The following is a 27,791-nucleotide window of genomic DNA, read 5'->3' as shown; positions in this document are numbered from 1 at the left end:
ACCCGGTGGGTGGTGAGTTTCCGTTCTCTTCTGCTCTCGGCAGAGGTGAGGCCCCCGAAGATGGTGGCGACCACCTTATTGTGATCCTAGAAGGCATTGTTGTTGCCCCCAGGTGGTTGGCGGCCTCTAGCTCCATCGTTGCTATCGTCGTCTAGCTTTTTAGCCTAGAACTCCTTAGCCAAGCCGAGGTAGTCCTTCATCTTATGCTTGGTGTTCTTGTGGAGAGGGCACAAGCCATCGAGGATCTTCTTGTATTGCTTGTCATAGTTGTGCTTGGCGCGAGGTTCATCAACAGCGGCGATGATGTGGTCTAGTCGGCGGCGGTGATATTGACCAGACTTGGATCCTTTTGGTCGATCACGGCCACTGTCCCGATGGTGACTGCGGTCGCTGTGGCGCCGGTCGTCGGGGTGATCGTCACTGCAGCAAGTTGGGCGATGAGTGCCTGCATCCTCATTAAAGCGCAGTTCGGCTTCTTCGGCGTCGGCGTACTGGTTGGCAGTTATAATAATCTTGCCAATCCCCGTGGGTGGCTTGCGGTTGAACTTGGAGCGGAGATCGCGGTGATGGAGTCCTCGAACGAAGGCGGTGATGACCTCAGCTTCCATGATGTTGGGAATAGAATTCCTCATCTCGGAAAAGCGTCTAATGTAGCTACGGAGGAGCTCAAGCGGCTTCTGATAGATGCGGTTCAAATCATGCTTGGTGCCCGGTCGAGTACACGTAGCCATGTAGTTGTCGATCAAAACCTTCTTTAGTTCTTCCTAGGATCCGATGGGGGAGTTCGAGGCAAGGCTCATGAACCAGTTCATAGCGGTTGGTGTGAGCATGACAGGAAGATAGTTCGCCATGACACTAGTATCTCCTCCGACGGTGCGCACAGCAGTGCATAAGCCTATAGCCACTATGTGGGGTTCATCCTTCCCTCGTAGGGCTTGACCCCAGTGATTTTGAAACCATGGGCCACTAGAGTGTTCGGAGTGCCCTCATGAATGCCCGGGGCCCTTTGGGGTCATCGGCGCCATGATCTGCAGCGTTGCCGACGTTGAGCGGCTCGAGAGCTGAGTCTAGGTTACCAAACTCTTGCTCGTACTCTTGATAGCGGCATACTTCTTCTTCATGGCGACCGAAGCGATGCTCGTTGATACATCGTCGTGCGTCTCGGAGATTATTGAGGTGCACTCGGATGTCCTGGTCGACCTCCTGGTTGTGTTGGCGAAGGTGTTCGATGCAGTTGCCCCTAGCTCCCCCCTAGAGGGGTTGTCTATCGTCGTGGTGCTGGTTGGTGAAATGACTTGGGCGGCGATCAGATCTTGGCATGGCTAATCGGCGAATCGAGCTTGTGGAGTATGAAGGTCTCTGATCCTGGCGGATCTCGTTGACCTGGCAATGCGTCACTTTAAGCATGGTGGCGACCTTGGCGGCCTCTGGTGTCTGCGGGAGCCGGGTGAGCTCATTAGCGGCCATGGCTAGGTTGGCGCTTGGGTTCTTGTAGATGTCGTGTCCATCAACATGGACAAATTCGTCGTCGAGGTTGCGGTGGAGTTGGCGTGACCTTCCTTATGAGTCAAGCTGAGCCTCGGCCATCGCAAGGGTAGCCTCGTTTGCTTGGCACTGCGCACGATTGACATTCCTATTGATGCGGGTGGCATGGTCCTCCTCGGTTTCCCCTTCCCGCGGGGGCTGTCGATGCTGACATTGAAGACTGCGCCACCACAGAAAGAAGGGAGAGGAAGTTGTTCGGTGATGGTCTCGGCGACAGTCTCTGTAGAGCCCTAGGACTCGGAGTCTGGATTCTCCTCCAAGATAGTTTGGAGGGATGCTCCGAGGCATCGATCGATGTGTAGCATGTTGACAGCCGGCGGGAGCTGGTCGGCGATCTGGTCGACGAGAGGATGGAAATCTCCAACCTGGTCGGCGAATTTGCCCCGTAGGGCCTCTTGATAAATGGCGGCGATGTTGGTGAGCCCGAAGAGTAGGGCGGCAACCCCTAGAGTTTCCTGAGTAGACTCCGACAAATCTAGATCGAAGGGTGGTCGGCGCTGAACCAGAGTGGTCGGAGCTGATTTTGTGATGGAGAGGCAATCGGCGAGCTTCTGTCCGACCTGATCGATGGATGTGATCAGATCATCATTATTGATTTGCCTCCTCTAGTAGCGGGGGAGTGGGCGGCGAGTTGTTGGTGAAGATGACCTTGGAGGTGGTTTCGAGATCGGATCTACAATCGTAGGTGTTGGGGTGATCGGCGTAGTATCGATCTGCACCGGCTCGATGAGCTCTTCGACTCCGTCAGCGTTGATGATCCACGAGATTGATCCGACCATGAAGATCTGGCCGGACTGTGGGAGGGATGAAGAGAACATGCACACCCCTACCTGGCGTGCCAACTGTCGACAGAATATCATCGGCAGTTCTCCGAGGGGTATCCCACGAAGGTAGATTGATCGGCAGAGATGCGTGCAATCGAGAACAAGAAGGCAATAGAGACACACGAGTTAGATAAGTTCAGGTCGTCAGTATGACATAACACCCTACTCCTATGGTCTGTTGGATTGTATTCGCTATCATATGATATTGTGTGAGTTTAGAGGGGGGGTCCCTGCCCACCTTATATAGTCCGGGGGCAGGGTTACAAGTCGGTTAGATCTAGGAGATAACCGGAAAGTAATAACAGATTATAGGAATCATGGGATCATACGTATCCTAACAGATCTCATAGTATCTTCAAGATATCTTCCCAGTGTCTTGCGGGAGGCACCGAGCAGCATCGTGCCCCGCAAGGCTTCGTCTTGTGGGCTGGGCCACCCCTGGGGGCGCAGCCCATACGATCTACCGTGGGTATCCAGGGTCGTACCCCCCACAGCGCTTCACATCGCTGGCACCACCCAGAGCTGGCTGCTGCACTGAGACGCTCACCGCCGAGCGCCGCCGCCGTAGGGACGCCCGCGCAAAAGGCTACGCCGCCGCCTCCGCTGCGTGCGCTCGCGTGGAGCCGCGTCGCGCCGTGCCACGCAGGGCCCCGTTACCTCCGCTGTGCGTGGTCGCGTGGAGCCGCGCCGTGCCACCACTTCCGATGCCAGCTGGTATGAGGCCGCCACCACCGTGTCTTGCGTGACTGCTCGTGAGGGAAGCAGGAGAGAGATAGGAGAGAGTTAAAGTTAGGGTTTCGGTGAGGAATGAGCATATATATATTGAATCCAACGACTGGAATCTTTCCTGAGGCCATCCAATGGTTGATATCTAACGGGCCGCTTCGTGCCGGGCCAAAAATCTTGCCGTGCCTGAGCCGACACTACGGGCCAGAGTTGTGGCCCAGGCACAACACTACCATCGGGCCGTGCCAGGCACGGGCACGATAGGCATCGGGCCGGGCCGGGCTTGGGCCATGCTAGTGCCAGCCTAACAGGCCTGGCCCATTTGGCCAAGTATAGGGCATGGGAGCATAGAGACGTTCCTAGATACATGGTGCTCAAAGTTTGTATCCCGTGCTCTCGGGCCACTAAAAAAATCAAAAGAGAATATAGAGCATTACATACTTACATTTTTTAAAAAAATATGAAAATATGCATGAGAAAATCAAAAGAAAATATGTGTGGGTACATGATGCATGCTCATACAAAATTTGAGGTCCAACAAAGTTATTGGAGGAGAAACCAAAAAAGAAAAAGGAAAATCAGCCTGATGTGGGTCTAGATGAACAGTTAGCTCTGACTCAATTGTTTGTTGATTTTCTCTTTTTTGTTTCTGTCGACGAAATATGCTCGATAGTCCACCGATGAGTATACCCACGATGATAGATTGTGTGGTGGAGGTGCGTGTGATCATGGTAACACAAGTGCAAGGGACACGAGGTTTAGACATGTTCAGGCCGCTGATACGACGTAAAACCCAACGTCGGATTGTATTGATTGTGAATGGGATGAGATGAGTTTGAGGGGGTCTCCTACCCGCCTTATATAGATAGGGGTAGGGTTCACGGGTCAGTTAGATCTATATCTACTCGATAAATTGATAAGCGTTACAAGGAATACAAATATACAATATCTCGTATATCCGAACAAATCTACATCTGTCTTCGAGATATCCTCCAGAAGCCTTACTAATGGAATTGAATGTGCATATGAATTATTAGCACTATTAGCAACCTCAAACTTACTAATGGAACTAATAGTTAGCGGCCCTTCAGTTAATAATTAACAATTTTATTAGCAGGTCTGTTGAATCTATTAATACTAATTTTAACTGTTAATTTTTAGTACTAATGGATCAACTAGACTCCGGTTTTCTTGGCTGCAATTAACTACGTGCGGGTAGCCGAGAACATCACCTCTGTAAATTGATCAATATATTATGTAGGGCACTCGAAATCAACCAAAAATATGAATACGTAGATGATGTAAAGATACATATTCATGCAAAATTTAGAGATGGACAGATTTTGTGCAAGGAGATATATGCGGGCCATGAATCCACATAACATAAACAGTGCACCCGATCCAACAAAAATGCTGACATTATCTTCTTTTCTTTCGCCTTCTATAGAATTTTGGTCATTCTCAAATTTTTCATGGGCATGCATTTTGTTATCATGTACCCATTCATATATTTGGTTGATATTTTCATGCAAATTTTGATGGCTTTTTTGAAGCGGAGATTGGAAGCTATAGGAGATGTTCACAGCTTATCCGTTCTCCTAACAGACCTCGGCATCAGATGGTGATTGCGAAACCGACATCATTGGTCTTGCAAGCCTGTCAGTAATCAAGCAGCTAATTACTTTCGCGCATTAGGATCAATTCGTATCAATCCATCCACAGATTTGTCGTGCAGGTGCAGCAAGCTCTACTATCCTGTTGGATTCCGAATAATTGTGTGGCCTGAACGCATATGCCGTATGCGTCTATCGTCTCTCTGACTGTGACTGATTCGTCTTCCTAACTGCAATTAACGGCGCGCGGCTAGCCGAATACGACAATTTATTATGTATATACTGAAAAATCAACCATAATCTCCTATCTCCTGTACCTAAACAGGAGAAACCCGTTAACTTATTTTCCTGACTTCTCTTGAGCCACGTCATCCCCTTTCTTGGATCCTGAATTATTTACCGGCCGATTTGATGTAAAAGAAAAATACCGTTCTAGATGCCTGCCGCCGCACGGCGTCCATCGGCCTTCTCTCAGATCAGCTGTCGCCACGTCCCCGGCGAGATACCGGGCTCCCCCTCGGCCATCGCGAAGCTCATACCCAGGACCACCTGGCTACAGAAGGAGAAGATGGACCTTCGAGGCTCAACGTCATCTCCGCTAGGCTCTGCTCCGCTCGGCGGCGCTGCATCGCCCAGACCGTTCGCCCGCGATGGCTCGCTTGCTGCGTCCGCCCCCATCGCCGGCAGTACAGCCTCCGTCCCCAGCCCCGGCGGCCGTTCGCCTGAGGCCTGATCCCGACGCAGGAAGCTTGATCTTTGCCGGGGCCGCGCGTGGGACGCCGAGATGTGCGGCGCGACGCCCCACGACCACCGCCGCCACCGTTTCCCAGCTTCGTGCCTCCATGCATAATCACGATGTGTTGAGCACCTGCCGCCGCCAGCCACGCGACGATGGTGGAATCTGGAAAGGGAAGGAGGAGAAAGGAGAGCTGAGCGGAAGGGAACGCGGCCGTTCCGTGCTGGGTACGAGTGGGAAGACGAATGAGTGGATGAGATGAGAGCCATCCGCGCGTCCGCGGTTGACGGCTTGAGCCTTGAGGTAATGCTGCGCTGTTTTTTTTTTTTTTTACACAGGGCAGCGAGCAGTTTTCACGGCGGAAGAATAATGCCGTTCAGGTGCAGTGGTTTCCTTGAGATGGGTCCCATAACTGAAATCCAGGGCCAGTTTGGATGCCAAAATTTTTTGGCAAAACGCTACTGTAGCGTTTTCGTTGTTACTTGGTAATTAGTGTCCAATTATAGTCTAATTAGGTTTAAAAGATTCGTCTCGTGGATTTCGTCTAAACTGTGTAATTAGTTTTATTTTTTATTTATATTTAATGCTTCATGCATGCGTCCAAAGATTCGATGTGACGGAGAATCTTGACAAATTTGACGTTTTGGGGTGCAACTAAACAAGGCCCCAATGTCTGTCATAACTGAAATCTTTTGGTCCGGTTGCTTGGTGGAATTTTGGAGAAATCTGGAGGAATCTGTTCCGGATGAAAAAAGAAGTAGATTAAGCCGGGTTCCAGGGCACGCGAACGGAGCCAAAATTTAAACCACAATTACTGTCTTTTACAGGTTTTTACAGGTTGCACCTAGTTAGATACTTTTCTCTTTTGCCATATATTAGATATGTGTTTTTTTCTTTTATGAAGATATGTATTTGATTGACAAACGTTTTGTTAGGTTTTACCAAACACGGATCATTGCTTTCCATTAATATTTTGAGATAAAATCACGAAGAAACAAAGCAATATTTCTCCCTTTGTTGAATATATACAGTGCTATAAAATTTCCGCAGCAACGCGTGGGGTATTATCTAATATGTATAAGTAGATGATGCCAAGATACATGTTCATGTAAATTTTTTGTGTATTTGAGAATGTTCATGCAAAATTTAAAGATTCATAAAATTTCTGTACGAGGAGATACGCAAAAAAAATCAGCATGTGAATTGATGCGGGTCGTGGATCCACATAAACAGTGCACATTGCAACAGCAACACATGAGAAAGATGTGATGGATCAATAATCTTTGAGCGAAATACAAAAGATGGGGGTGATCCAACTAGCGTGCGTTTGGTTGCCTGGATATTCGTGGATGGGATTGGACCATCTATGAATATGCGATATTTGGTTGCATGGATGAGTTGGACACATATATTCACACGAGAGAATATTCTCATGAGATACCGAAGCAAGTGGACATAAAGGGGATGGTATGAAATTCAGCCGGAAAATACTGTTTATGGCTGAAAAATATTGTTTATACTCTTACAAATTCCTCCAAGTGAACATGTCCAAAAAAATTTTTTGTCGTATTTGGCTGCGGCTGAGGTGACAACAGTAATTAATGAATGCAAACAACCTTCAAACGATTTTATCTACTAAACTGTTTATCCGATTTATGATATGATTATATAGTTGTATTCGTTGCAATTAAATCTACAAAACAAGATCTCAAATGATTATATTTTAGTTAAAATTAAATAAATGATAAGTGGGTGCCGCATAACATCATCAGCTTATCCATCATCATCCATCCCACCAAACAGAAAAATAGCTCGTCCCGTCTCGTCCCATCCGACAGGTATCCATTCAACCTAACAAAAAAAAATGGCTCGTCTCATCTATCAAACCAAACAGAAAGTATGGACAACTATATCTAGAAATCCATGGATGGTCGTATCTCATTCATCATTGTCCTCGAACCAAACGCACCTTAGTATAACACACAATATATAGATGTTGATTTTAGCCAATATTTCTGACTTACATTATTCGTTAATCGTATTCGTAGGCTCTGTTCGTTTGAGCTTATAAGTCAGAATCAGGTCTACTTTTTTAGTCATGGAACAGTGTTTTTCTCTCACAACAAATCAGCCCTACAAATTAGCTGCAGCAGCAATAAAAAGGAAAAAAACTAAGCCTACTGCTGGGTACCAGTGTGGCTTTCTAAATAAAAAGGAAAAAAACTAAAATTAACATTATCCGTCCATGTATCTGCCAGTCCCTGCCGTTCCTTAGACTGACTCCAACAGCGTGAACCCAAACGTGAGACCCATTTCACAGTTTATGTAACACACAGTGAAAAGAGTTAGGTACCCATAACTTGACCTCTCCAACAGAGGCCCCCGAGTAGCAAGCCCCAAATGGGGGCGACCTGTCGCGCCGAGGTGGAGGAGGTGGAGGAGACTGTCGCGCCGGTGAGGCTCGCGGTAGCGGGGAGGCAGGACGCCACGCCGGGGCGGGCTCGGCGCGCCAGGGCTAGGCAGCCGCTCTGGGGCCAGCTCGCCTCGCCGACCAGGGTGAGCGGCAGCGGGGCCCAGATCCGCGCACCCCCATCTCCTCCTCGCCACACCGGAGCAGGGCAACGCGCGGAGGTGGTGGTGGGGCACCGCGGCGAGGTGGAGGCGGGCCGCTGCGCCGAGGCAGGGCTGCCACCCGGAGCAGGGCAACGCGCCCGCGCTCGATCCCGTGCGGAGGAGGGAGATGGCGGAGGTGAGGAGGATGGTGTGGCCGAGGTGGAGGCAGGTTGCGCGCCGGGGCAGGGCTCGTCGCGCCAGGGCAAGCTTGCCGCGCACGTCGACGGGGAGGTGGGCCGCAGCGCGGGGCAGGGCGCTGCGCCACTGCGGCTCCGACGGGTCCACTACTACATGTTTGCGTCATCTCTCTTCGAAGACGTAGAATTGCCTTCCGACTCGTCGAGTCCCCAGAACGGGTATCTGATTTTGGTCTTCCTTGAGGATGATTTTGGCTAAAAAAACACTGTGCCACGCCCACGCAAGCAGGAACACGACGACACGCCAAGCTAATATAAAAATCTTACAGACAGCCCCCCCAACACGCCAAGCAGAGCAGGCGAGCAGCAGGCCTCCTGTCTGTCTACTCCTGCCCGGAGCCGGAGCACGCCGCGCGACTGCCCGAGGACGAGGCAGCGGTCGCCGGCCTCGGCGGAGGAGGAGGATGGGGCGTGGGGGAGCGGGTGCGGAGGCGGAGGTGGAGGATGCCGGCTGGGAGAACAGCAAGCCGACGCTGCTGCAGCGGTGGTCCTCGTCGGTGTGGGCCGTCAGCAGCAGCGGCCGCCTGATGTGGGCGGGCAACGAGGCGTGGCGGGCGCACGTCGGGATGGCCTTCGTCCAGGTCGCCTACGGCGGCTACCACGTCCTCACCAAGTCCGTCCTCAACGTCGGCATGAACCAGATCGTCTTCTGCGTCTACCGCGACCTCGTCGCGCTCGCGCTCCTCGCGCCCATCGCCTTCCTGCGCGAGAGGTACCTCGTCCCTTTCGCCTCGCCTACCACCGAATTTCACTTCAGTTTCCTCTGCCCCAGCAGCAACCTGGGGGAAAAAGATATTTTCTTTGGCTTCTTCCTGCTACAGTATCTCTCACTCACTCATCCAAGGGGATTTTTCAATTCGTCCCGTAAATTTGGTATCCATCCGTCCTTGCAGAAGCGTGCGCGCGCGGCACCCGGTGACTCCTCGCCTCCTCGCGTCCTTTGCTCTTCTCGGATTCACTGGGTAATTTATTTAGTTATTATGTTCACTTTCTTTTTCTCTTATTATAAATCTATAGTTTCTCCACCCTTGTTGGAAATAATGAAATGGCTTTCTCCAACCTTGCCGCAGGATTTTCGGGAACCAGCTCCTCTTCCTCCTGGGCCTCAGCTACACCAACGCCTCCTACGCCGCGGCGTTCCAGCCGGCGATACCGGTGTTCACGTTTCTCTTGGCCGCAATCGTCGGGTAATAACAATCAGAATCATCTCCTGAGTCCTGACTTGGACGCCGTCTCAAATGTCGACTGAATTCTAAGTAAATTCCACGCATTTTCCAGCGTCGAGGTGATCAACATCTTCACGAAAGATGGGGTTGTCAAAGTTCTTGGCACAGCCGTGTGCGTCTTTGGCGCCGTCCTGATGGTCTTCTACCGAGGCCCGTCTTTGATTGGGATGGGAGGCGCCACTGCAGCCGATGCAGCTTCCCTGGCCGGCACTTGGAGCAGCAATGCCTATTCTCCTCAGTGGTTGACTGCAGCCGTGCTCCGAAATGGTATGGAAGCATGGAGTCTCGGGGTCGTCTGCCTCATCGGAAACTGCTTCCTGATGGGTGCTTACCTAGTCATTCAGGTGATGCAGACTTTTCAGCTCTTGGGTGTTGATGGCATAACTTGGCAGCATTGGGTTCGGTATTTATTGATGTGGTATTTCCTTTCTTTTATTGTCTGTGAATATCTAGTGGCTGAGATATGAAGGTTTAACGTAGATTTAATGTAGATTTATGTTCATGCCTGATGAAAATTGCTGTCCTTTTCTGATGTGACAACTCCAGGCCCCGGTGCTGATAAAATATCCTGCAAGCTTATCCCTCACTGCTTACTCCTATTCTTTTGCAACCTTGTTTATGGTGGTTACTGGCGTATTTGCTACCAATGGGCTCCATGAGTGGGCACTGACAACAACCGAGGTCATAGCCATCGTATATGCTGTAAGTATATGAATTTGACGTCAGGCTTAGCTTTAGAAATCGCCCCGGTTGTGTAACCACATCTTTTGCTTGTACCTACCAGGGAATTGTTGCGTCCTGTCTCAACTATGCAATCATGACTTGGGCAAATAAGATTCTTGGGCCCTCTCTAGTTGCCATGTATAATCCACTCCAACCAGCATGCTCTACCTTGCTTTCAACTATTTTTCTTGGAACCCCAATTTATGTTGGAAGGTTTGGCCCAACTCCCAACTCTATAATTATTCCAAATTGCTGTTTCAACATTATGCTTTGGTGATTTCGCAGATTTTGGACCCTTTAAATTGTTGGCTTAGCATGAGTTTATCAAGTATCAATTGCAATGAATCATGGGTCAACATATTATATTATTCTTTGAAGCTAACTAATATCAGGCAACTTTTAAATTTAGACCTTGTTTACATCTGTATTTTATTCGTTTCAGTGTTATTGGGGGACTCTTCATCATTGCTGGTCTTTACCTGGTTACTTGGGCTCGCTACAATGAAGCTCAGAGAGTTCTGGGTGCCCGTTATTTGCAACCTCTTCTTGTGGAGGGTCTACCAACCACCAAGGCAGAAGGGAGTTCCTTCAGGGGCTCCATTGATCCTTAGACCCCAGAGAGGCAGATGGATTGCCTCAATTGTTTTTCTTTGACAGCAGCAGCAGATTTATTTCATGTCTTTGTTGTATAATACCAATCTTGCCTAGGATCATCCTCCACATAATTACTACCATTTCAAGCATCCAAACAAGGTTCCATTATCAGGAAGAATGGCGGTGTACTGAAAAAATATCATATCCTGAACATAATCCGGATATTCTGGTATCCCAATCGGCATTTTTGTTCCCAGCATTTGCAGAAAATACCTTTGGTTAGGTGCATTGATCTTTCGACTTCAACAGTTTTGTCTGTACAGGTCCAAGGCTAACTGCAGTTGGATTAACCTCACCAATGAAAGGTACTTGCCCTGATTGCTTGACCTATTTGTCTGTCTTCTGAATTTGGGAGCATCCACATTGTATCCCATATATCCGTTCTTGTCATCTGTATGTCAACACTCAAAACACATGTACAGTCTGTTGCTATTGCACAGTTTTTTCCCCCTAACTTGAGTTTATCTTTTGTGTTGGCAGGATATCTTTTGTGCCTAAAAAGTGAAGCTGCAATGCACTAGAGCTACCATACTCGTGGCAGGACAAACTTTTCTTCCGTGATGATGGAATCCAACCTGTTATCTGTATTCAAGGGAGAGTCAAAATGATATTCCAAAGTTCACGAATTCGTGTATCAGATTGTGGAACAATTGGACAATGTGGGCTCTGTTTGGTTGGCTGGAAAAAACGGTTGATGCTGATTTATTACGAGAGAAAAACACTATTATTTCGCTCAAAAGTTCAAGCGAACAGAGCCGTGGAGTCATACTGTGCCTTTTTTTTTGTTGTATATGCGTTTATCTTCTCTATTTCCGATGCTGTCTGCACTTCCAGCTGTCTATGCTTCTTCCCCTGTGTAATTTTTTACCGATGCTGTCTATGCTTCTTCCCCTGTGTAAATTTTTATACGGTCGGAAATTGAATACAATCCAAGGCATATTCAGATTCGAGGATTAAATATTTATCCCTGATTGTGCTGCGTGAGTGCTACGCCAGGTAATAGAACCTTTTGTAGTTTGTAAAACAACATTAAACTACACCTAATCCTTTTGGATCAATGAGGAAGCCACAATCTTTATTTAGCGTGCTTGCATCGCCACCGGAGGTGACAGGGGAGGGAGGTGGCAGGGTGTGACAACGGCAATGCAGATTTAGGGTTAGGGTTTTGGCGAGGGGGAGGGAGGGAAGGGGCTCCATGGCGTAGGGTGGGAGTACAAAGAGGGGTTCAACGGTGGTGGTGGCTAGCGGGTTGAGGACCTTGGTGGTAGGCGAGGCAAGTGGCCATGTGGGGGCAAACCAGAGGTTGAAGATGAGTGTTGATATTCATACCGCTGCATGCTATTAAGTAAAATTAACATATTTATTTAGATTAGATTAGTCATCGGCGACTCCTATGTTGATTTTTAGCGTCAACATGTACCTAGAAGAATGCCCTAGGTTATCCCTCGCATACGTATCACAACACGTTGCAAGGTGTGTGGGACCGTGGGTTGCGGGTTGGTGTTAAGCTGAGAGGTTGTTTTCCTCTCATAGGGGTATGTTTTGTTTGTGCCGCAATTGTAAGTCATTTAATGGGCAGTGGCAAAAAAATATATGTTTGGTTAACTTTGTTTGGATGATAGCCAAACCAAATCTTGTCACAATTGTTTGTATAATGTATAGTCACAATTGTTTGTATAACATAATAGGACCCACATGTAATTTTTTCTTCTTCATTAGAACCTAATCATGTGGGATCTTATTTTGTAGATTAATCATAAGGAATATTATGGTTGAAAGGATCAAATAGAGCGTAAACAGGGTCGTTGAACGGATTACATTTTGATAGGTTTGCACTTTTATACCAAAGGGGGGATTTGAAAGCTTCTTTGGGCATTAGGCTCCAATAAAAATTCAAATTTGACATATATTTTTGCCGTCTCAATGTTATTTCAATTTGGGCCCCGCCGGGATGGGCAAAATTCACTCTTGTTTCAGCACACTTGGGCTGAGTTAGTGTAGGACAAGTCACCCCGGTCAGAGTCAGGATACTAAACACGGATAAAATGTTCACACACTTTCCACTCTGGTGATGTAATACTATCAATCAAATGAAGTAATCTTTACTCCTGAGCAAACAATTAGCCGAAGCAAAGTGAAAACTACACCAAATCATGGCGCATATTTATCTGTATATGGCATACTAACAAACTTAAACAAAAGATACACTGAATATGATATTCGTCTCCTATGAATGAATATTCCCTATGAATGCACTTCAGAACATTGTGTGGGGCTTTGTGTTCAAAGGATCATGTTAGGACACTCACGATGCAGAATTCATCAATAGTTTCTATAGTATCGTGTCGAGAAAGTATCATTCACAATGCAGGGTTTTTTTTTTTTTTTTTTTTTACCTAGAGTCCAAATAAAATTCTGCCCAATCATCCACTATGCGCTTCTCTCCTGTCACCGGATCCTCTGCGCATGTGCTTCACAGTGTGCAGCCTCCAGGAACACGAGCGGGCCGGAGCTCCTCACCGGCGTGAGGTAGAACCAGCCTCCAGGAACACGAGCGGGCCGGAGCTCCTCATCGGCGTGAGGTAGAACCACAACAAGCCGTTGTCCACCGCGTTGCTCAGCGAGTTGCGCATGCCCGACGGCGTCGCCGCGGACGCGGAGAGGTTCTGCGCCAGCGCGCGTGCCGCCGTTGCCCGAGCCATCGCGAACCAGACGGAGCTGCGAACGATCACGCGCCTCCCCGGACGTGAGTGCGGTCTCGCACGCGCGTAGGTACGGCGTCGAGTGGCAGAGCAAAACACTGTACCTTAGGGGCAGGCTGTGGTTTATGCGGTTAATAAGAGTATAAAACGGCTGAATCTGATTTATTTTAAAAAAAAACACTATACCTGCTAATAAGCCAGGCTAATAAATTGAAGCGAACAGAGCCGTGATGTTCGCGAGCTCAAGGAAGAGAACGGGAGCGTGGGATCCATCGGTGGCTGCCTGAAACAATGGCCTCCTCCCAACACGGTATGGAGTACTCCCTCCGTCCCAGTGAGTTTGTCGCTCGGGAACCGGGATTGTGAGGGGAGCACGGTTTTCCAACGACAAACTCAATGGGACGGAGGGAGTAGTTTCGAAGGACTTTGTTTCGCGTGAACACGTCGAGTCTAATCTAGAAACTCTCTTATCAAATCAGCAAAATATCTGCATAGCAACACAATTAATGCATATAGAACCTATAGTAGCTTCTGCATTGTGAGTGCTCTTAGGCTTGCAAATAGTCTTTGTGCAAGATTATCGAGTTGGTTGGCTAAACGGCAAATTGAAGACAAGTAGTTGCACCAGATGAACAAAGTATTGTAGATGTCCATTGACCGCAACATTTGCCAAAAAAAAAGAGCTTCTAGAATTATACGGTCTGTTCGCTTGTTGGTTTCAGCCAGCCCAAATCAGCCAACCAACAGTGTTTTTCTCTCACAACAAACCAGCACCAGCCAGCTCAAATCAACCAAAAAACCAACTAGCGAATAGGCCGATAGTAGCAATACAAGCATATGGTGCCATGGTGGCACACAATACAAGGTGATTTGTTTTTAAGGTGGTGATGAAAGTAAAAAAAAAAAACAATAACAAGTAGGCCCATCAATTATCCATTTGTAAACAGAGGTGAAAGAATCTAGGCTCCTAGTTGGGTTTCGGTAATTAATGACAATACATGATTACTATGACTAACGTGTGTTTTGCAGAGACAATTAAGTTAGGTCGTGGTAATGACAATTGATTGGACAATCATGGTTGTCAAGCCCCTACGATGAAAATCTTTTCGGTTTTTAAAGGATGGACTAATTCTAAGTGTCGTTTGGTGTTGAAGAGACACTTAGAGTAGTTTAGGATTTGTTTTTCCTTTGACCGTACTATTAAGGGGATATGAACTAGTAGCTTCACCTAGGTGAGTTTAGTGGGTTAGGTGTGGTGCACACTTGTCAAATCTAGCACTAGGTAGCTCCTAAGTAGCCCTAAGATTAATTGGAGCGAACTTCATTCACATATGATTGCGAGTTGAAAGTGAATGGAGGGTCAAATGTTGACCGGACGCTAGTTCCGGTGTGACCGGACACTGAGTGAAATGTGACTGGACGCTGGGTGCCAGAGTCCGATCAACTCCAGTAAGGTTCCAGAGAGGAAGAATCCTGATCAGACGCGTCCAGTCAGTGCTGACCGGACGCTGGTCAGGTTCCGGTTACTGACCGGACGCTGAACAGCAAAGTGACCGGACTCTGGGCGCCAGCGTCTGGTCAACATCAGTAAGGTTCCAGAGAGCAGTTTTCGTGACCGGACGCGTCCGGTCAGTGCTGACCAGACACAGGTCAGAGTCCGGTCACCACTTAACGGCTCTGTGGTGGGGAGAACTGACCGGAACGTCCGATCACCACGCAGAGTGCTGACTCAGGCACATAACGGTTCGTTTTGAATGAGGGGGTATAAATACTTCCTCTATTCATTCAAGGGAGTACTCTTGCCTATTTCAACAGCTAAGAAACACCCTTGAGAGTGCCAAGGAGAGCAAGAGCCTAGTGAGATGATTGAGATTTAAGAATCCAAGACCAAAGGCTTCATTAGTGAAAAGAGAGTAGCAAGTGTGCATCCACCCTTCTCATTAGGCTTGTTGCGGTCTAAGTGAGAGTTCTTGCTTGTTACTCTTGGTGATCGTCATCATCTAGACGGTTTGGTGGTGATTGAGAGTTTGGTGATCATCCGGCGGAGCTTGTGGATGACCCAACTCAAGTTGTGAGCGGTTGTGGGTGATTCACCACGACGGAGTGTCGAAGAATCAACCCGTAGAGAGCACTTGATCCTTACGCGGATTAAGGGGGAGCTACACCCTTACGCGGGTGCTCCAACGAGGACTAGTGGGGAGTGACGACTCTCCGATACCTCGACAAAATATCGCCGCGTTCCTTCTCCTCAATTTACTTTGAGCATTTACTTTTGAGCAATTCAATTCTTGTCTTTATATTCTTAGAATTATCATGTTAGAGTAGGATTAAAACTTAGGGTGCTAAACTTTTATACGGTAGATCATTAGAATCACATTCTAGATACAATAGGTGAAGTGGGCTAAGTGTAGGATTTAATCATTGCAAAGAATTTTAGAATTAACCTAATTCACCATCTCTTGGACATCTTGATCTTTTCAAGAGGTAATTCTCCGAATTAGTCCAGGGGCACAAACAAAGCAGGTAAACAAAGTGCTCTTCTGTGACGACAGAATTGAACCACTAAAAAAACAACGAAAAATGATACTCCAAAGACCATGTATCAGATTTTAAAACGATTGATTGCTGGATCCAAAGGCCATGTATCAGATTTTCAGCAAGGAACGTAGTTTAAATATAGCGTTCAAAGCAAATAAAAATGGATAACTTAAATTGCTTCAACCACGAGTCAACAAACAGTATTTGGTGACAAATTCATGGCATGCAACAAAATAAAAGATTGCAACGGGTATTACACCCCCCCCCCCCCCCCCCCCCCCCCCCCCCCCCCCCCCAAAAAAACTACAAACATGGCTACTCATAATATACAATACTCAGCCTGATCGTTTGGCTATGGCTTATCGTAAACGATCGTAAATTTCTAGCCAGAACAGTATTTTTCTCTCACACAAACTAGCCAGCAGTACTTCTTCACGAACCAACAACGAAACGAACCAGCCAACCGAACAGGCTGACTATTGCCTAGTTTTGAATGGTCAGCTTTACAAAATGTTTGCTGGTATGTAGTGTAACAGTACAAGTAATCCTGACCACGGTAAGCAGTCAAGTTACCAAGCAAATGAATCAGCCCGTTAGCTTGTTGGTTTCAGCCAGCCCAAACCAGCCAACCAACGGTGTTTTTCTCTCACAATAAACCAGCCAGCTTAAACCAATCCAGAAACCAAACAGCGAACAGGCCGAATATATATTTACATCGAGGGGGTACTGTAAGCTTGGTACTAGGGAGACCTTAAATCTATACATCGCTTTAAAAGGATAAGTTAAATTGCTTTACCCATGTGTTACCAGACATGCCTAGCAGGCAGCAGCAAACACCGTCCAAAAAAGGAAAAAAGATGGCAAGTGCTGTCATACCCCAATGCCTCAAACACCACTAACCATACTACTGCATTATTATTGCCTAAAATTGAATGGTCCACTTTACAGAAGGTTATGCTTGCTGGCACGAAGTAGTGTAATACAAGTAATCCTGATCAAGTTACCAACCAAATGAATAGCTCAGCTACAATGAGGGGTAATTGTAAGCTTGAGGCTTGGAAACCCTTAAAATCTGTACATCGCTGAAACGGCATAACCAACTTTAAATGACAGTCTGGTGACACAATATTGTGAAGAGTGCTGTCATACTCGTGAGCAAACAATTCTCAGGAAGACGACAACAAATAATTAGCATAGTCATTAATATGGCATTACTCCAGCATCTTAAACAAAAGATACTCCCTCCCGCCTTTTATGTCGGTTAGCTCAAAATATAGAAGAACAGAGGGAGTACATGGTTAATTGGTTATCTGTTACGTTACTCATCTCTCATGAATGCCTTTCAGCACTTTGGAAGTTGGGATCTAGGAAACCAGTACCCATGCAAAAACAGTAAAACTTAATCTAGCGAAGAACTCATGACATACTTAACCATGTGAAGAGGAACTGAAATCACTAATGAACTCCAGCATTTGCATGACTCAAACTAGACAACTACCTTTCATTTCTAGTCACAATACATGAACCAAGAACAATTAAGCCTAACAACTGTCACATGGTAAACAAAGGCAATTCTCCTCGCTAGTCCAAGAGCATAAGCAAAGCAGGTGAATATTTGGGCCAGCCAAGCATATCCAACAATACGAATTATTCATACATACGACAAGAGAAGATCTGTCTCATGAAACCCTTAACCCTGACAGTATTAAACACCCCAACAGCAGACGAAACAATTCAGGAACTTTACTTGCCATTAGAAGAAAGTAAACAAGCAACAGATTTCTGCCATGTTCAAGGAGACCCGATCGACATTAACAGTACTAGCAGCCGTCGCCGGCATCACGGAGCATCGACACATACTTAAACATGCCAGAGTTGCCAGCGACGAGATTGATATATAGTCGACACATCTATCACACGACACATGTACCAGCAGTATAACAACGAAAAGCAGCAGCAGACTAACAGTACACCGCAGGCTGACTGCGGCAGCGGCCACTAGACCGGATGCTAGTAGTTTGATTATAGATCAGATTGGTGGATGGGATTGAAATCGAAGGGAATCACCCCAAGCAGGCAAGCGAACCAGCCAGGCAGCCAACTCTCAGGAAGACGACAACAAATAATGAGCATAGTCATTAATATGGTGTTACTCCAGCATTTTAAACAAAAGATACTCCCTCCCGCCTTTCATGTCGGTTAGCTCAAAATATAAAAAGGAGGGAGGGAGTGCATGGTTAATTGGTTATCCGTTACGCTACTCATCTCTCATGAATGCCTTTCAGCACTTTGGAAGTTGGGATCTAGGAAACCAGTACCCATGCAAAAACAGTAAAACTTAATCTAGCGACGAACTCAAGACATATACTTAACCGTGTGAGGAGGAACTGAAATCACTAACAAACTCATTTGCATATGACTCAAACTAGACAACTGCCTTTCATTTCTAGTCACAAACCAATAACAACTAGGCCTAACAGTTGTCCAGTCGTAAACAAAGGCAACTCTCCTCGGTAGTCAAAGGCATAAGCAAAGCAGGTGAAGATTTGGGCTAACCAAGCACATCCAACAATACGAATTATTTATACCTATGACAAGATAAGACCTGCCTCATGAAAATGAAACCCTTAACCCTCAGATGACAGTATTAAACAGCGAAGAATTCTCAATTCATAAACTTTACTTGCCATTAAAAGAAAGTAAACAAGCAACAGATTTCTGCCATTGTTCAAGGAGACCCGATCAACATTAACATTACTAGCGGCCGTCGCCTGCATCACGGAGCAGCAACACATACTTAAACATGCCAGAGTTGCCGGCGACGAGATATAGTTGACACATCTATGACATAACACATGTACCAGCAGTATATAACAACGAAAAGCAGCAGCAGACTAACAGTACACCGCAGGCCGACTGCGGCAACCACCACCGGACCGGCGTCCAGAGGTCGGTAGTTTGATTGTTTATAGATCGGGTCGGTGGATGGGATTGAAATCGAAGGGAATTACCCCAAGCAGGCAACCACAACCAGGCAGCCAGCAAGCTACTTCTTGAGGCTGCCGCGGATGCCGGGCTTGGGCTTGGAGGTGGTGGCCTCGGCGGCGGCGGGGGCGGAGGAGTGGAGGTTGACGAGCTTCTCCGGCTCGAAGGGGAGCTTGGGGTGGCGCGCCTCGTGGTGGATCTGCATAGACTTGATGTCGGGCGCCGGGATGCGGCAGAGCGGGCACGCCAGCTTCGCGTGCCCGCCCTTGTCCTGCCCCAGCCGGTCCGCCTGCCCAGCCTTGCCGCCGCCCCGGTTCGTCGTCGCCGCGTCGATCTTTGAGGCGATCTCCTTCGCCGTGTGCTTCTTGGGCTTCGCCTTCCCCGTCATGGCCGACCCGTCCTCCTCCTCCCGCTCTTGCCGCTCGCAGCCCGCCGCCGCCGCCGCGTCGCCTTCCTAACCCTACTTGTGTGTTTGTGTTCTTCGCGGTGATGGGTGAGAGAGGGCGAAACCGGGGCCGCCAATTATTAGCCTCCTGCGGCCTGCGGGCGCGCACGGCTTTTCTCCCCGCGGCGGTAGTCGTCTCGCTTCGGCCGTCAGATCTAGAAGGCGCGGTCCCGATTGTGTGGGCTCGGATTCCACGGACGTATTTGGATATTGTCCGGTGCACGAGACACAATTGTTTGGTTCATAGCCAGAGTTTGCCACAACTAAGGTTAGGCATATGCTAGAGTAGTGGCATACCAACTTTGCGACAAAAACAAGGTGTTTGGTTCACTACCATGCCAAACTTTAGATGTGGCAGATTTAACTCCGGCAACTGTTTGGTTCATAGCCATATGAGCTGCCACAAGTTCGACAAATGTATGTGGTAGGTGTTTGGTTCACGGCTAAAGTTTATTATAATTACCTTATTCTAGGAAGAGGTGAGCTTACCACTTGAAGTCATCACACCAGAATTTCGACACTTTTCACTCCAACATGGTGGAAAAGAATACAAGTAATTAGCACCAGTGAACATACTGAGCAATAATTAACAGCAGGATGACAACTTGACATATCCATTCTAGTTCCTAGCTATATTAGTATACACAAAAGCATGATGAGTTGCAAAGGACCACTTCAGTCTGTCCTATACAAAAGCAGCAGCACCTACTAGTCTTTAGATTTGGGCTATATACAGCCATACAGAACCATCAACTACTACCAACCCTATCCAAAAGCATAAGCACATAATTTACTGAAGCCTCAATGATCAGTAGGCTTAGATGATGAGCACTTCCATAGTTCCATGTGTAAAAGAAGCAAAAGAAGTTCACCAAAACACCCTTCAGCAAAAGTCCGACTATCATGGCTTACCATCTTGGTTACACAAGAACCGGTACACCCAAGTCTCCAAAGTTGTGTTACTGGAAGCACTGAGCCAACCACGCATACCTTCATTTTCAGCTCGTGCCAAGTAAACACCAACGGTGATTTTATCATCTGCACGGATAGGCAAAGCTTCTAACCTCTTCCACAATTCAGCATGTGGATCCACGGAAATTGGGACTGGTGGTGGAGGAGGTGGCTGAGTAAGAGTGTTTGCAATGACCTTCATAGTTGTGCTGATGTCTTCAGTGGCATCTGCAAAACGACTCTTAGACTTTGTTGGCTTCTTACTAGGCGACTTGACCCCTCTTGGTCGCTTCTTTCCAGATCGACATGGGCTCTTTGAGCTATTTTCTCCACTACCTTCATAGTTAGGACTAGTTTTAGGACCTTCAGGTGAGGGTAATGTGTCGGAGTCATCACCTTCAAGGTCAATTCGATGTGCATAACCAGATATGTCATTAAGGCCTCCACTATCATCACTATCAGAGCCCTTATCATCATCCAAGCATGTTTCTTGATCCATGGCAAGAGAACCATCTGCATGGCTACCTTTGAAGAGCTCTTCCATCTCATTATAGAATTTGATGGGCTTAGAAAGCAAGCGCCTCTCTACGTCCTGCATGTGAATACAAGACAATATTTAAGACTATGACCATGTAAATTCTGTATTTGTAATGCCAAGCAAAATTATGAGACATACCTTTAGCTTTTTCTTTTCAGATTCAGAAATAGTTACCTTGCACCTGATCGCATCAAATCCATTTCCACTGTTACTTAAAGCTCTCTCAACTATCCTCCACTTGTCCTTGTACTCCCTGTAGTGACGATTAACCTGTTCAATGGTTACACCCATGCCAAACTCTTTGTTTAAGGCATCAGCACACTTTGCATGGTGTGGCTTCTTCCACACAAAACCTGCATGCTGGTGTTTCCGATACTCAATATACCAATTCAGCATGAACTTAGTCTGGTCCTCCTCCCAAGTTATGGTTCTTGCACGGATAGGCCCATCAACATCCAACTTTCCTTTTTTCTTCACCATCTTGCCCAGTTGCAAGAAAGATGCAACAACTACAGGTATGCACAGGCTACAGACAATCATTCATCAGGAAAAAACTAAAACGGAAAAGGGCAACAAAAATTATTCTTTTATCTATACTCTACAATAAATAGAAATTTTAATATGCTATAACCTGATAACATTAGAATCAACCAGCACACTGCAGAAGTCTCATTACATTGCTCGCAAAAAAAGAAGTCTCATTACATGCCACACATATTTAGGAATATTGCATTCTTCATTACATGCCAATTATTTGTGTGTCACTACATACCAATCATATTCTCAGTGGGGTGATTCAACTCAGAGCTTGATTCACCTACTTTATCCCTCCACATACTACGTGCTATCTGATCTCTTTTAAGTACCCAGGCTTGACTCTCAGCGCGTATGTCACGATATGTCCTATTGCTCCTTGGCAAAGCCCTGTACCATGATTCTTCATTGTAGACGTACTCATCATCAGCAGCATGCTCTAGTATCCAGTTGTGAAGCCCACAGCATGCGAGAACAATCTTAACTTGTATTTTCAAAGGAAAATTTGGTTGACTTTTAAGGATTTGAAATCGATTCTTCAAGGTACCAAAAGCACGCTCAACTGTTGTCCTAAGAGAGGAGTGGCGGTGATTGTATAACTCCTTATAATTTTCAGGTTCTCTACCACCTTTATATTCTTTTAGGTGATAACGGATGCCACGATATGGAGGGAGTATACCAGGTCTTGCTGCATATCCAGCATCTGCCAGAAAGAATTTTCCTAAAATATGAACATGTTGCTTAAGGTTAGAGATGAACTATGTATTGTTTAATTTGTCAAAAACATGACTCCCTACCTTCAGGTATTTTTAGGCCAGTGGGGCGTCTTAGTGCATCTTCAAGTACATAAGAGTCATGAGCTGATCCCTCCCATCCAGCTAAGACGTATATGAACCGCAGGTCAAAATCAACGGCCGCAAGAACATTTTGAGTCAGGATAGACTTTCTACCCCTAAACCTGCCTTGCATGTGTGCAGGGACAAATGCTGGTATATGAGTACCATCCAAAGCTCCTATGCATCCCTAAGGAAGACAAATGATGTTTTGTTAGACTAATTAGCATGCCTCTCCTTTATGTTTCAATATCCTAGCTGAAGGTGTTTCATGACTGTACCTCAAAGTAAGGGTGGAACCTTCCTAGGTTACTTGTGATCTTTGGATGTGTTTCAGTGGTCCTGATGTATATGAGTTCTCTAGCAAGTATTGCACACGCATCTAAAACCCCATTAAAGTACCTACTAACAGTCTCACCTGATCGAATGAACTCAAAACCAATAGCTCTATTAGACCATTTATGACCCACAGCATGCATAAACATTGCCACTTGTTCTTCCACAGTCACATTCAATGTGTCCGTCAAAAGACCACGTGATCTGAGACTTTGACAGAGCATATGAAAAACATTCTTTCGCATGCGCAGTTCAGAAATACAATGGGCCTCCGTACCATTATACAAACGATTTAAACGGGTTTCTCTTGAGATATCTCTGTCCAACATGGGTCCATATGTCACAGCTTCTCTGTCTCGCTTTTGCATGTTTAGCAGATAAGTGTAACTAGCTAGACACAAAGCAATAGCAGCTAACAACCTTCTCCTCCAAATGTAGTACTGGTAGTAGTAACCGAAGTAATAATATATGAACTGACTCATCCTTCGATCCATCTGGTTAGCAAATATTCCCAAAAAAATAAAAATTTCAACACACATCGGATTGGGGAAAAATAATTTAGACAAATATTACTCACTTTTGCTAGATGATCTCTACCAACAACTCGTCAAAAAAAGTATTTTGAATGTCATATGTTTTTCGTATGGACTCAATAGAAATGCATTTGTCTTTTAGCAAAAGAAGCCACAAATAATGATCAGTACACAAGCCTCTGCAATCAGCTACCGAGAAAAACTTTCCTGTTGGGAGATGTGCAGATGCACGTACCTGCATACAAGATGGTGTGACCTCGACACCGTCGCCCTGTGGCAGCGATGCGGAGGAACGCGACGCCGGAGGCAGAACCTCCACGCCAGGCCAACGAGCCGCGCAGCGTCGGATGCCGGGCCCCGCGGTGTTGCAATGGGAGAGCGACGCGCCCTCCGTGGAGAGCCGCGGCGGCGGCGGGCACGGTGTTCTTTTCCCCCCAACAGCAAACAGATAAGGAAGGATAAGGATAAGCGGTGAAGAAATATCCAGGAAAGGGTCCGCGCTCAGTTTCGCGCCATATATGCACACACGCGGCAAAGTTACGCGCCATTTTTTCCCGGGCTGAAGGCAGCTCGCGTCGGCACGCCAGAGTTGCGGCGAAGGAATCGTTCGCCGCACTTTCGGCAAAAAATCCTGTGGCAAAGCACTGCGGCAGCGCCGGAGATTCTTTGGCAGCCTAACCTAGGGTAGTAAACCAAACACCTACCTAACTCGGTTTGGCATGCCTAAAATGCGGCGCGGCAGATTATGGACACGAACCAAACGGACCCGAATTCATTTGTGTGTGGGGCCATACCTGCTCGCCACACCTGATCTTTTCCATGTCCAAATGATATTTAGGGCCACGTTTGGACACGACGGTTGATATCATTTTCTGTTAGAATTGGTAAAATTTGTGCTAAACTTTTAGACGAAGATAAGTGAAAACATTTCAGCCTTTTTTGAGCTAGAAGAGAGAAACGATATTTTATGTGTTTATTTATTGTATGTACGAGGTAAAGGAGGACGTTAAGGCGCGACCGGTCGTGCCCTAAGGGGAGTGCGCGTCCTTCGTCTACCGCGCGCGCCCTTCCTCCCCCACCCCCACCGCCGGCTACCTCGTTGTCGACCGCGCCACCCCATACCTCGCCGTCGAGCACCTCCTGCTCCTCCTTGACCCCGTCCTCCTCGTTGTGCTCGTCCCCGCCGTCGACCACGGCCCCGCTGCAGGCGCCTTCTCCCCCCCCCCCCCCCCCGGGCCGACCACCACAGGTGCTCCCAGGGCCCCTAAGCCGCCCGGCCTTCTTCCCCACCGCATGGTCAGCCTGCTTCCCTCTACCGGGCCCTTCTATACCTGCCGGAGTTGGAAAGGAGAGGGGGAGAGACCGGTGTATGTTTTTTATATACTCTGGAGCATTTGGATGAGAGAATCCCTTCCATTTTTGGATAAAATCTATGTAAATGTGACACAGTGGGAAAGTTTCCATGGGAATCAGACAAAAAAATTCGAAGTTTTGGCGTTTTAGATGTTTGTTTATTGTAAAAGATAAAGAGGTGTTTAGACAAAATATTTCATTTCCTGTGTGTCGTATATGCCTCGCACGCCTTCATTCACGTGTGTCATATATCCCTTGCAAGCATGATATTTTTCTTGTACTCTGGAACATTTGGATGAGAGAGTCACTTCCATATGTAGATAGAATCTATGTCAAACGCAGCACGAAACGTTCCTATAGGAATCAGGCAAAAAAATTTAGTGTTTTTTATTACTAGGTAGTGTGCTCGTATGTTGTTACGGGACAACTTTATACTAAAAACACATAGATCGCATGATAAAGATAATAATAATGTAAGACATTAAACTGATATTTAATCAAAAAGCAAAGTTTGAGAAATTAACAGTCACTAAGAGCACGGCACCGTAAGCTCACAAACTCTACTATATAGACATTTCTGTGATACGGCTAAAATAATGTTTTGTATCGGCAAGAAGTCTCCGATATCCATTTCTTTCATGCGGCTAAGATAATACTTTACCTAGTTAAGTGCCCATGCGTTGCTACGGGTATACATAGAATTTCATGACATAGAATTTAACAAAATAAAAATTATTCTAAAAACATATCATTTAAAATATTTGATTAAAAGGTCACAATACCTTAAGAGTAAGTCACCGTAGATACAAACACAAAACCAAGACCCTAGCCGTGCTAAATCCATGCTCGTCAAAAACACTATACAACTTGCACAAGATTTACTCGTGGTGACAATTGTCACCATGCCTTGAACTGATCCGTAGTTGTCTATTACAATTGCATTAAACAGCCAAATCCCAAAACTTCTAATTAAAGCATCATCTCAAGTTCTAACACATATAGTCCTGTCAATACATGGGTGTAAACGAACGCGAACTCAGAAATGTAATCCATTCAGAGAGCATGGTAATAATTTGCTCAGACCCACAAGGTGACACACTTTACTTGATAGTCAACAGTTCATACATGAGTTATGACTTACAATGCGCAAATTAAGAAATGTCATCCATCAACCAGGAACAATAACATTTTGCTCTTCAGAATCCCAGTGAATCTCAACATTTGGACGAAGACAACACAAATGCACATTACATCATTTAACCCTTCCGCGTTCAGCGACCAACTGCAATAGACTTTGTGACAGGGACCGGTCGCTGCACATTTCTCAGCTAAAACACAGTCTCGGCCTATGCTACAATTATATTAAGGAATCAAGAAATTAAGCCCAAATCATAATTAAAAAAATAAGAAATAGAGAAAAGGTAGGGAAAATCAGCATGAGGAATATTAAGTAAAAGATATATAAGAAAAAAACAAATAGGTAAGTATTGTAACAGACAAGTCAAAGAAACAATAAAATCAGCTAAGTAGTCCACATAAAAACCAAGCATATGCAGATGAAACCGAAACGCAACAGTACTCTACCAATAAAGTCTCGGTAAGACAAAAAACCAGTACAACTGTAGCTGAATTGAGCCTAACAAAATTCACTGTACAAATGCCAATAAGTTTTAAGTGTGTAATTCACAATACTTCTTTTCACAAATGTTCTCACTTATAGCATTTGTTATGCGATCCGATAATGCATGGCTTTTTTATGATACTTCTTTTCGCAAGTGCTCCCACTTACAGCATGTTTATTACAATTCGGTGATGCATGCCTTTTTTTCAAGAATACACATGAGAGATGCTCATGAATGGTTATACAACCAGAGATACAACTTAAAACAAGAGAGCTAAAGCTAAGTTCTAACTTAACCAAGTGCTCCATCCTACTGTAACTGCTCTCTATTTATATTTAGTCGGCTTTCAGCATGAATTTGTGTTAACATTCAATGTGTTTTCCCTGGACTTCTATGTTCTACTGATTATAGGGAATACTAACTTAAGTATTCACCTCTTTGACTAACAAGAGTAAGGACTAATTGCATGTTCGGTATTTGCAAATGATTGAATACGGCTCAGAGTTTGGCGCTGACACGTTTTCACCTCTCAACAATTAAGAAATTGGGATATTATGTCATTTCACTACTATACAAAGTACTGACATGTTTCATCCTCCCACACACACACACTTAAGAAGCAGAGATGTTCATGATACTTGCAGGTATTATGGATTCAGCAGGTAGCACAGGCACAGATAATTACAAAAAAATGATATAGAAAGGTGTACCATTTAGGTCTGGCATCGATGAATTTTGCTGTTCCAGCAACCAGAACCAGCCACAAGAACAGTGAGAACCTGCAAAGTGATAGGTACCACTGCATCAGATAAAAACAACTCATGACCTACCGTGACTATAGCCAGGCAAATATCTGTGTTCTTTTTCCTAAAATTTCCGCAAACCTACCACGAGGCAATATTCATAATATAATTGAGTTACTTTAGACAAATTTAATGAACATATAAAAAAGTCTACTGGACTATGTGGAAATAAAGTCTAGATACTGAGAACTAAATTATAGCATTTGTGTTCATGTCTATGTGGCTAGATGATTTGTGACTGTCACATCGGATTGTTCAAAAAATAGATAAAGGTCATTCCCACATGCATTTTGTGGTGTAGAGATAACTTTGTGACCATCTCTTGGTGTTGCATTGCTAATGAGACACATAGGACATGAATTTTTCATAAACAAACAAATTTAAGCAAATGAAATTTTGGCCCTGTAGGAACAATATTTACATATCTGCTTTGGTGGTAATCTGTCTACACAATGGTCATAGGTTCTACACATGCAGTAATATTTCATAGCAACAAATTGGTGGGAGTTGTTCAAGGGAAAAAATGTGAGGAACTCGCCTTCTATTCTTTGTTGAAGCATAACCAAAGTTCTTCGATGGAACCCCTCTTGCAAATAACTTGTGGTGATCCCCCAAAAGCATGTTTGATAGTATCAATGTCATCGCTCAGTGCATATTCTTTACCATTTGAAACCTGTATTCCTCCACTTGACAACATTTCTCGCAACCCATTCAATCGAAATTTACGATAGAGAAAGGACAAAGTTCCATGATGTTATTAT

General features: G+C 45.9%; 4 protein-coding genes across 5 annotated transcripts; 1 reads left to right on the top strand and 3 right to left on the bottom strand.

Annotated features, from left to right (window-relative positions):
• Positions 1-8,556: 8,556 nt before the first annotated feature.
• Positions 8,557-11,833, top strand: LOC136527134 (WAT1-related protein At3g45870-like). Of its 2 annotated transcripts, none has more exons than XM_066519753.1 (8): positions 8,557-8,966; positions 9,148-9,216; positions 9,325-9,441; positions 9,533-9,824; positions 10,027-10,182; positions 10,265-10,416; positions 10,646-11,250; positions 11,338-11,833. In XM_066519753.1, the coding sequence occupies exons 1-7, from the start codon at positions 8,659-8,661 to the stop codon at positions 10,812-10,814; spliced, it is 1,263 nt and encodes a 420-aa protein (XP_066375850.1). In that variant the 5' UTR covers positions 8,557-8,658; the 3' UTR covers positions 10,815-11,250; positions 11,338-11,833. The 2 variants fall into 2 exon arrangements, with proteins under 2 accessions (XP_066375850.1, XP_066375851.1); XM_066519754.1 differs by having other exon boundaries at positions 10,646-11,162; positions 11,338-11,832.
• A 6,933-nt stretch (positions 11,834-18,766) lies between these two features.
• Positions 18,767-19,595, bottom strand: LOC136527939 (protein METHYLENE BLUE SENSITIVITY 1-like). Its single transcript, XM_066520806.1, has one exon. The coding sequence runs from the start codon at positions 19,468-19,470 to the stop codon at positions 19,144-19,146; it is 327 nt and encodes a 108-aa protein (XP_066376903.1). The 5' UTR covers positions 19,471-19,595; the 3' UTR covers positions 18,767-19,143.
• An 833-nt stretch (positions 19,596-20,428) lies between these two features.
• Positions 20,429-21,496, bottom strand: LOC136526593 (uncharacterized). Its single transcript, XM_066519211.1, has 2 exons — positions 21,155-21,496; positions 20,429-21,070 (listed from the first exon to the last, which is right to left on the bottom strand). Exons 1-2 carry the CDS (start codon positions 21,494-21,496, stop codon positions 20,429-20,431), a joined length of 984 nt encoding a protein of 327 aa, XP_066375308.1.
• A 284-nt stretch (positions 21,497-21,780) lies between these two features.
• LOC136526592 (protein ALP1-like) lies at positions 21,781-23,213 on the bottom strand. The gene is made up of 3 exons (XM_066519210.1): positions 22,665-23,213; positions 22,348-22,573; positions 21,781-22,271 (listed from the first exon to the last, which is right to left on the bottom strand). Exons 1-3 carry the CDS (start codon positions 23,211-23,213, stop codon positions 21,781-21,783), a joined length of 1,266 nt encoding a protein of 421 aa, XP_066375307.1.
• Between the last annotated feature and the right edge of the window lie 4,578 nt (positions 23,214-27,791).

This window comes from Miscanthus floridulus, chromosome 19 (assembly GCF_019320115.1).
Source record: "Miscanthus floridulus cultivar M001 chromosome 19, ASM1932011v1, whole genome shotgun sequence".
NCBI classification, from domain to species: domain Eukaryota; kingdom Viridiplantae; phylum Streptophyta; class Magnoliopsida; order Poales; family Poaceae; genus Miscanthus; species Miscanthus floridulus.
This window is presented reverse-complemented; position numbering and strand designations above follow the sequence as displayed.

Coding starts and splice junctions, on each gene's coding strand:
- LOC136527134 (XM_066519753.1), top strand. CDS start 8,659: ATGGGGCGTGGGGGAGCGGGTGCGGAGGCGGAGGTGGAGGATGCCGGC. Junction 8,967..9,147: donor ATCGCCTTCCTGCGCGAGAG/GTACCTCGTCCC, acceptor CCGTCCTTGCAG/AAGCGTGCGCGCGCGGCACC. Junction 10,183..10,264: donor TCATAGCCATCGTATATGCT/GTAAGTATATGA, acceptor TGTACCTACCAG/GGAATTGTTGCGTCCTGTCT.
- LOC136527939 (XM_066520806.1), bottom strand. CDS start 19,470: ATGACGGGGAAGGCGAAGCCCAAGAAGCACACGGCGAAGGAGATCGCC.
- LOC136526593 (XM_066519211.1), bottom strand. CDS start 21,496: ATGGTGAAGAAAAAAGGAAAGTTGGATGTTGATGGGCCTATCCGTGCA. Junction 21,071..21,154: donor CTGAAAAGAAAAAGCTAAAG/GTATGTCTCATA, acceptor ATTCACATGCAG/GACGTAGAGAGGCGCTTGCT.
- LOC136526592 (XM_066519210.1), bottom strand. CDS start 23,213: ATGGATCGAAGGATGAGTCAGTTCATATATTATTACTTCGGTTACTAC. Junction 22,574..22,664: donor GGTTCCACCCTTACTTTGAG/GTACAGTCATGA, acceptor TGTCTTCCTTAG/GGATGCATAGGAGCTTTGGA. Junction 22,272..22,347: donor TGGCCTAAAAATACCTGAAG/GTAGGGAGTCAT, acceptor TTCATATTTTAG/GAAAATTCTTTCTGGCAGAT.